This window comes from Lycorma delicatula, chromosome 11 (genome assembly GCF_047948215.1).
Source record: "Lycorma delicatula isolate Av1 chromosome 11, ASM4794821v1, whole genome shotgun sequence".
In the NCBI taxonomy this organism is placed as follows: Eukaryota; Metazoa; Arthropoda; class Insecta; order Hemiptera; family Fulgoridae; genus Lycorma; species Lycorma delicatula.
Window position 1 is genome coordinate 52,059,989 of NC_134465.1, and position 9,596 is coordinate 52,069,584.

General features: G+C 30.1%; 1 protein-coding gene across 1 annotated transcript in view; it reads right to left on the minus strand.

The window, feature by feature from the left end:
• Positions 1-9,274, minus strand: part of LOC142331930 (cathepsin O-like) — a 28,187-nt gene extending 18,913 nt beyond the window's left edge. Inside the window, exons 1-3 of the mRNA XM_075377983.1 lie at positions 9,065-9,274; positions 8,325-8,581; positions 879-1,014 (exon numbers count right to left, since the gene is read on the minus strand). Of these exons, the coding sequence (XP_075234098.1) occupies positions 879-1,014; positions 8,325-8,581; positions 9,065-9,256 (585 nt within the window). The 5' untranslated portion in view covers positions 9,257-9,274. The remainder of the gene's footprint in view (positions 1-878; positions 1,015-8,324; positions 8,582-9,064) is intronic.
• Positions 9,275-9,596: the final 322 nt, after the last annotated feature.

Here is a 9,596-nt window from a genome sequence, read left to right on the forward strand (position 1 = left end):
CAAATATGGATATTTCGATTTCTACTATAACCAAGTTAGAACGGAGTGTGGACAAAATGTGAACTAAAAGTTTTCTAAACCACCAGCTGACTCAACAGTCATATGGTTACAAGTATAGTCTGGTTCAGGGTCTATTACAGTTGTTCATTAAATATGAATTAAGCATCGTTATTTCTTTTATTATTTTTAAAAAATACAACAAATTTTTATTTGCATTCAATGTAAAAATCAATATGTAATTTTGTTCTGTCTATTAACAGAATTTTCCATTACTTTTAAATTTAATTAACTACTTCTTTTGTTATTTTATCATCTATCACTATCTTTTTAATATTTACTTAGTAACTGTTAAGATCATAAACTTGGACAATTCTGAAAATATAAGAAAACTGTAAATTCACAGCAAAGGTAAATATGATTAAAAATGTAAAACATTTAAAAATTTCTAATAAAGCATGACAACATGGTTGTCAACAATGCTTGCACTGGGAGCTCCCATAAAAATTGAATCACTTGAAATACTAATTCAAAACAATACATAACTTCTTGTATTTGTAAAGGCTAAAAAAACCTTTCTAATAAAAACTATAAATCATTCTGAGCAAATCACAATGAAATTCCTTCAGAAATTATGAGAGGAACAATGAATAAGTTCTTGGTAAAAAAAACATACACCTCCAGTGATCAACCATAGGTAGAAAAAATTTGATTAAATATATTTTTTCATATAAACAGATTACCAGCCACTTTGAACTTCACCAAAGCTATCAACAATTGAACAAAGCCATTTAGCAAAATAGTCAGGAGTTGTGGAATAGATAGCTAAATAATTTACTCTTCAAGTTCAAAAACTAAAAATGATAACAAAAAACTCTTACCTCCTGAACACTGAGATCTAAAAGCGTACCGTTCTTAATAGCAAGCATAGATTCAATAGTTTCGACAGTACTAAATGCCCAGCAAGCACCACAAAGTTTCTGATTTCGTACTTTCGTTATAACTCCTTTATCCCTCCTTAAAAAAATTCATAAAGAAATAAAATAAAGAATAGAGAGAAACATTCCATATTCTTGAAACGAAGTAAGTAAAAACATAAAAAAAATCATTGCTAATAAAACATTCTAAAGCAGAGTTTGGATAAAATAATTTTTTTTAATTTTGAAAACATAATATACATTAATACACTGTTTAAGTCAGACTACTATGAAATTATTCTTTATCTTCAATCAAGGACCAGTTTTAGATAACTCCACATAAAAAATTCTAGAGTAGGTGAGAATATTTACTCATGTAAACTGTCCATTCTCATTTTTGATAACTAGAGAAAAACACATCAGTTATAGAATATACGAGTCATCCAGAAAGTAAAGACCATTTGACCTTGGTATGTGTCTCCAGTCCTGATGGTCACTGTGGGCATGTCATTGAACTACATCTATTACAAGCTGAGTGTGACCTAAACTGTGATGTTGTACACTAGGGACATGCTTTAAAAATCTGTGACAAATCATGCTTTAGAAAATCCTGCCAAATGGAAGTACATAGGATGATTCGGTTTTTGTATGTGAAAACATTTTGGTCTGTTCAAATATACAGACAAAGAAAGTTTATTGTGATAAAAGTGATGTATGAACATCACTGAAGAACTCAGAAAAAAAGTCGATGACAAAATTCAAGAAGTTATACATTTTACTTAGATGGTTTTTAAAGTTTCTTTCTTGAACTTTTAAGAACTTTATGAAACTGTAATGATCCAACTCAGTTATACAAAAATGTGTGCTAAATGGATACCTTAATTATTCTCTGATCACAAAAATAAAAAAGAAAGCTAGTTTGATGTTTCTCATTTGATATACTAAAGATAGTGACAAGATTTGGATCACATCGTTACCAATTATGAGATATGGGTCTATTACAAAACACCTGAAACAAAGCACCAATGAATGGAATGGCATCATTCCAAATTGCTAACAAAGCTGAAAAACAAAACAAGCTCTTAGCACATACAAAATGATGGAGACAATGTTTGGGATCAAAAGGGAATCCTGTTGGTTGATTTCATGCTAAGAAGTCAAACAATAAACTCGAGATATACTGTCAGAATCTCCACTGCCTCTGACATCCTTTACACAAGAAATGGCACAGTACATTGTTTTCATAGCAAGAATCTATTCCCATCATTTTTTTTACCCATCATTTCATCCACCCCTATCTTCTTGTTAAAATATGTGCAAGCACATGTCTAAGGATGTAATAAAAGAAAAGGGTCAGTCCTTTAAAAGACAGTAGACTGCGCCCCTTACAATCTATTTGGTAAGATCTGAAATATCTTAAAGAGTAATAGAGTGAAAAATAAACAGTTCTCAAGAGCAAATACTAACACATAACAAGACATTTACCAGCTGGTTTCCAGTTGGGAGCTATGGAACTAGGTTTTTGGCAAACTGTATCCAGTGATGTAGCTATTGCTATACCACTTAATATCTCCAGTTTTTATTAAATGAAATAGTATGCTGTTAACATTTAACAGTGGCAGCAGTTAAAACCAAAAAACAATGAAAAAAATGTCTAATTGCAACATGTAGTATAGACACCTTTGAAATTACGGGTTGCACATGATAAAATAATGAAGGATTTTTTCATATTTTATAATATGTTATATCCATAGCTAATAAAATATTGAAACTGAGTTTTTTGTGCTGCTCACATATTATACCTAAGACATTCTTACCTTTGGGTAATTTGTTACAATGTCATCCACTTTAAACCATATTTCCACTGTCAACGTGTATTTATGAGATAGTTTAATCACAACGATTAAAGACATGAATCAAAAATTATTTTCGAAAATGATAGGATTCTCAAGAATGGCAAATCCCATGCCAGACTTAGGCCTATTAATTGAAAGTGAAAAGTAAACTGTTTTCCATCGCTTTATTCATAGAACCAAATATAGCTAATGAAATCAAACTAACATTCAGCCCTACAAGTGATAGCTTTACTCTGTCCATCACAATAACTAGTTGTTATTTCATCATTACTCTTAGAGAAAGCAATCCGACTGCATCATTACTCTCAGGGAACAGACATAATTGGACATCATTACTCTCAGAGAAAGCAATATTACTGGTACCTCTTGTATTCAGATAACATTAACTAGGATAGTATAAGACCTAAATTAATATACTCTTTATGTTATAAAACAGTGTATGTACAATTTTTTAACTCTGCAAGCATACTAATATATGTTCCTTATAGCTTACAGATCTGTTTCTAGTAAGTAATAATGATGCTTAATAAAATACTAGAAAAAAGAATCACTAAAAAATAAGAAAAAGATGATTTCAAAATTCGTTTTTAAATTTAGCTTTTTACAATTGGCACAAATTTCAAAAACAAACTTATCGACTACTTGGAAACAAGTAGTCGAAAAAAAAAAAAAAAAAAAATTTTTACTTAAATTTTTACTTAAATGTAAAAATTTTTTAAGAATTGAAAAATATTTTTTTTTGCCTTTTAAATTAAAAATTTACTTTATAATAAATTTCACATGAAGAAAGTTTCTTATGTTCAAGAAACAAAAGTCTAAAAAACCACAAAAATAAATGCAAACAAACAAATAAAGATGATGACTACTGAGCAAGATTTAAGGGTCCATGGAATGTAAGGATATAAAATATTTTTTCCGTATATTAATATGTAATCATAAATAAATCTTTTATTCTGATTGGTACATAATAATACAATATTAAGATCATGTTAGGAATTGGTAGATATGTTATTTCTTGGATAAAAATTCCCCAGAATCTGCCTGGATGAATCAAGGGAAAACATGGTAAAACCTTGATCAGATTAGCATCATAAAAAAAATTGATTGAAGTACACATTAATTATTGAAAATAAAAGAACATTAAAAATAATGTTAAACACATTAAAACCAAATATAAAAAATAACTGACATTCAAAAGGCATTAATGAGAATTATTTCAGTAGACATTTATGTACAGGGTGAACATAATATCTTTTGTAGGTATTGTACAACTGAAGAAATTTCAAGTATTTTTAATTAGCATTTTCTAAAAACCCATTGATAAAAGTAATATTGTTTATGTAAACAGTATTTTTATTATACTAGTTGAATTAAACAGTTGTTTCTGTAAAAAGAATATCAGGGTTATAATTTATTATAATATCTCTTGGATGAAATTTATAGTGATAAATTAGTGTGATAAATTTATAGTGATATAGTGAAGACTAAATCAAAGAAAAAAAGAATTACTTAAGTTGCACGCATGGCCACAGATTGATTCCCTGTTTTTCCATGTGACAGAGCCTCTAGCAAAGATAGTGGCTACAGAACAAAGATAGTGATACAGAAAACCTTCTATATCTTGCAGTTTGCTAAATGTGAATCTCTAGTCACAGTTCAACATGCATTTCATAGAAAGTTTAATTGCAATCCTGCTAGTGACAATAACATTTGTCGATTGCATAATCAGTTTGAAAAGACTGGATATCGGTGAAAAGTAAAGCATACAGAATGACTGACAATGTCCGAAGAAAATGTCAGGGAGTATTTCCTGCATAGTCCTAAAAAATCTGTTATGAAGGCCAGCCACGGTCCGGCAATGCAGGTGATGGAATTCACAGGTGAACATTCCACATCCAGTGTGAAATGTTTTAAGGAATTGCTTATATATGCATCCATACCACTTACAGCTGTTACGGAATCTGAAACCACCAATTACATTGTACATGCCGACTTCACATCAAAAAATGTTGCAGCATGAAGATGATGACTTTCTTGATTATATTATGTTTGGGTGAGTCAACAATATTTCATCTTAATGAAAAAGTTAACACACAATGTCAGATCTCAGGGATTATAAAATATCTATGAACTCTTACAATGTGAAAAGTACTCTCCAAAATTACATTTTCTCTGTATATTACCTAAACAGTAAGTTTACAGATCGTTCATTTTCATTGAAGATACCGTAACAGGAGTTTCTTATTCAGATATGTTGCGAACAAGGCTCTATCCTAAACTGCAGGATGGCCAGAAATTCTTATTTAGCAACAAGATGGTATCCTCCTCATCAGCATAACTCATATGGAATGGTTTAAATGACATTTTCTCTGACTGTTGGATTGGTCAGCATCTCAAAGCTTGTTTGCGATAGTCTTCAAGGTCACCTGACCCATATGATATTTTTTTGTTTTGGGTTTTGTAAAGGATCTTATGCATGCACCTCCATTACCTACTGATTTATCCAATTTGAGGCACAGGATTGAAGCATTTGTCACTTGCATTACACCAGACATGCTTATTTAAAGTACAGGACAAACTCTCCTATCAGATGGGGTTTACCAGGTGATGAAAGGTGATTCGCCCTTACTGTAAGTCAAAGATAAGAGATAATGATACCTTTAAAACCCTGATTCTCTTTTTTGTACATCCTGTATTTTAAATAAATTGGTGGTATAATTTTTTAAACGGTTTTGTAATTTATTTAAAATGACAAGGTAAAATGTGGCTCTTTATTGCAAGCCGAAGTACGGTTGAGTTAAACAAAAACAGTTAAATTGACTGGTTATAATTATAATTTTTTTAAAAGTAAGTGATTGTTGTTTTTAGCAAAGACTGCATATTCACAAATATAAATACAAGGGTAAGTTACTATTTTTAATTTTCTAACTAAATATTATTCAGTAGGGCTAATACTTTTGTGAGAAAACAATGATTTGATTGTACGCTTTTTGTAGGCTTTTGTACCTTGAAGACTTATTCTAACTTTTTGAGGAAGAGGATAATATCCCTCAAAGTCAGAGATGATATTATGCTTCAGACAGTAAAGTAATAAAGAGTAAAATTGTTTTGAAGTGTTTGCCTCAAAAAGTCAGAGATTATATTCAAAATTAGAGAATATATTTTACTTCAGACAGGAATATACGTAACCATATATTTATATTTATTAATCATAATAAATATTTAATAATGATGACAAGTTGAGTATTTTATTAATGTGCTTCAAAGGAAAACAAAATATAAAGTCAAACAGGTAATTTAAATCTACTTTTTACATCTCATTTTCACCAATTTTTTGACCAATTCAATTTTAAATCATGTGGAAAATTAAAATTTTCCACATCAATTCTAATTTTTTATGTGAAAATACTTTTAATAACAAGATCATCCAAATACCATTACATGATAACCTAAGCAATTTAAAGACAACAATTTTTTAATTTTCTTAGTTACCAAAATTATTTGTTATTAGCTTATTTTCCAGTATATCATCTTTCTGAGATTCCAAAAAAAATAAATAACCTTTTATTTAAGCCACTGCACTTTGCTTTCGCTTTTTTGATAGCGAAGATGTTCTTTATGTTAATAAAAGATAAGGACTATACCATGGCAGAACCAATATGTTTCTACAGCATATAAATTACTATAAATTCTTATTATGGATACTGGGTACTTATCACGGATATTGGTTGGAAGTTACCAAAATCTTTACCTGGAAATAAACTTACAATGGGCCACTAGAAAAAACTTCTTTTACACAATTAAAAAAAAAGAAATCATTGAGAATGATGCTTTTAGTAAAATTTATACATCCAGTTCAGTTAAATGATAAGATTTAAAAAAAAAGACGACACCACTAGTTCTAATTGAACTTTACGAATATTTAATTGTTTTGGGTGATCAAGAGTCTGGCATTGCCCAATACACAACCAGCAGCTGCTGGAGAGCAGATATGAGGTCTGTTTAAAAAATAACCAAACTTTTTGTAAAAAAAAAACACAACATTACAATTAATTTCTTTCAAAGCATTCTGCTTTTCGTTGTAAACACTTTTTCCAATATCCACAACATTTTGAAAAAGACTTGGTGAAAAATGCTCGGATGTGAACACTTTGTTCACACCTGATTTTCTAAATAATAATGGTGGTTGACTCTCTGCACTGCAGATAGAAACTCATAGTTAACAACGCCTTTGAAATAAAAAAATAAAAAACTATCATCAACTTTGTGTTAGAAAGACATTTTTTCTTCCCTTTTTCAGTCTTTGTGATGATTTTCCGATTCACTGTGATAATTTGAGAATTTTGTTTCAATATCAAACCCAGACAACCATCTCTCATCACCAGTTATTACTGCTGACAAGATTTCATCATATGCACAATTCAAAATTTCCTAACAGATCCCTACACAATTATCTTTCTGCTTTTATATAAAAGAGTTTAAGAACAAACTTGGCAGAGACACAGTTATTTGTGTCTAAACTCACTAAAATCCCAATCTCGTCTGCTAGCTCAGAAAAGATTAAAAATCACTTGATCTCACTAAATTATTTATTTGGGTAACATGGGACATATCCTCTGATGTTAAAGTCTTCCTGGATGAGAATCATCTTTAGTCCAAACCATAGTCAACCACATTTAAAACACCAAAACCACTCGTAGCATTTGTGAGTGGTCAGAGTACTCCCCATAAGCTTCTTGAATCATTTTGTTTCAGTAAAATCTTTGGCAAGGTTAACGCAAACTGTAATTTTTTCTTCACAATTTTTTGTGCTTGTTGCTCATCACAAAAGAAATCAAACACCTGCTTTCAATGGACACTACATAAAAACTAGTTAGTTAATTGTCATAGATGTGCATGGGTGGTGGGAGATTGTTTGTTAGTTCCTATGCTATATGGTAACGCTAACCACAAAATATCTCTACAAGCACCAGAGAAAAATGTTCAGTAATCTTTTAATTAGATATTGTATGGCTGCCAAGTCTGAACAAAGCAGGTCCTCTCTAACTAACACAAAGGATGCATCAGTTCTATCATCATGGTCTTACCATACTGCGGATATACTCTTATGGCTGCAGAATTGAAAACGAATAATGAAATGGGGTAGGTGGTGATAAAAGCAATTTATCCATGCTAGTTCACTGTTTTTGCCTTTTTTTTTTTTTATAACTAAAATTTCTAAATAAAACAGAATTTTTGGTGCTGGCAACACTCTTCTCACTGAACCATCAGACAGCCAATGAGTCAAACACTCCCTTAGCAGGATGACCAACCCCGGTATGAGCTTGTCTGATCTGTTTCTTTCTTGGAGGGTGAAAAAAGCCAAACTAGAGCCAAGATACTTATTAGGTAAAGCCAAGCCACCAACAATATCTGCCTACCACTTACGTTGATGAAATTTTTATAACAAATAACAGATTTTCAATCAGATTAAAAGAAATAACATAAAAATCTTGAACTAGTTTAAACTGAAATAATTATAGTTAAGTTAAAGAAATATTTTTAACGTACATACCAATCAACTTTGTCTGGTATAACAGATATAGCTCTTTTGGATATATGATTCCTATGATGTCTATAGTTATCATGTTCATACATTGATGATGTTATACGATGATCTGTATGTTTTCTTAATCTATTATGCAAATCACTTCGTAAATGATGATGTGTAAATTCATCCCTGGATAAGTCAGAGAATGCAGTTAAACCGTATAAAGCACTATCTTCATTTTGACGTTTTGCATTTAATTCTTGTATCGTATCTAGTGATTTCTGAAAGAAAAATGAACCAACATAAAATGCAGTTATTATAATTCTACAAAATAGAACAGAAATTTAAGTTCCTCTATCCAATATGTAAAAATAAGTTTCCACAGAAATTACTTAAAAAGTAAATGGAATACAATTTCATTTTTTAATTTCATTAATTACTGGAAATAATCTAGCTTATTTTAATTGTTTATTTTCGGAAGGGAATTTCTAATTTATATAAATTACAAACGGGTATTAATCGAATTAATTATCATGACTTCATAACAATTTACAGATTTGAAAAAGTTATGTAACAGCAAATACACTATGAAAAGTAATGTTTACGTTAAAAAACATTATAAATTCATTTAAGAGGTAAATTTTAACAGCTAATAACTATAATTGATATTAGTCTTATAATGTTAATTACAATTAACCCGAGATTTACTAACGTAAAAAGTTTTTAGAAGTACAAACAAAAACAAATTACATAACCTTACTAACCTGAAAATTTTGATACCGTTTTTCATATTCATCGGAACCTTTTTTGTAAGATTTATTAAACTTTTTCATATACGACTGAAATAGTAAGTGGTTCTCTGTTTGATGTGGTTTTTGTATATGTATAGGTATACCTAAAAATAGTAAACCGATGAGTCCAATTCTTATAAGACAATCTTTCCAACTCAGAGCCATAGTGTTCAGCGCACGCAATCCCTCGTTTTGCATTTGCTATATTCAAGGTATGTCTACAATCAGGAACGAACTAGTACTTCATATACGATGCGCATGCGTTGCGTATGAAATTGTGAAAGAAAATGAACTTGAGAAATTTAACCAAAACTTTACAGTAATCATTATTATTTATTAATGAAGTTAAAAAGTTCAAAAAATAGCTGATCATTAAAATAATTTAATAATGATAATTATTATCGCCCATACTTAGTTATTGCTGCCCATTACTTATGTTTACATATAAAATCATCTATATTTCACAACAGAATGACAAGTTATTCATTTACGTACGAGTATTCAC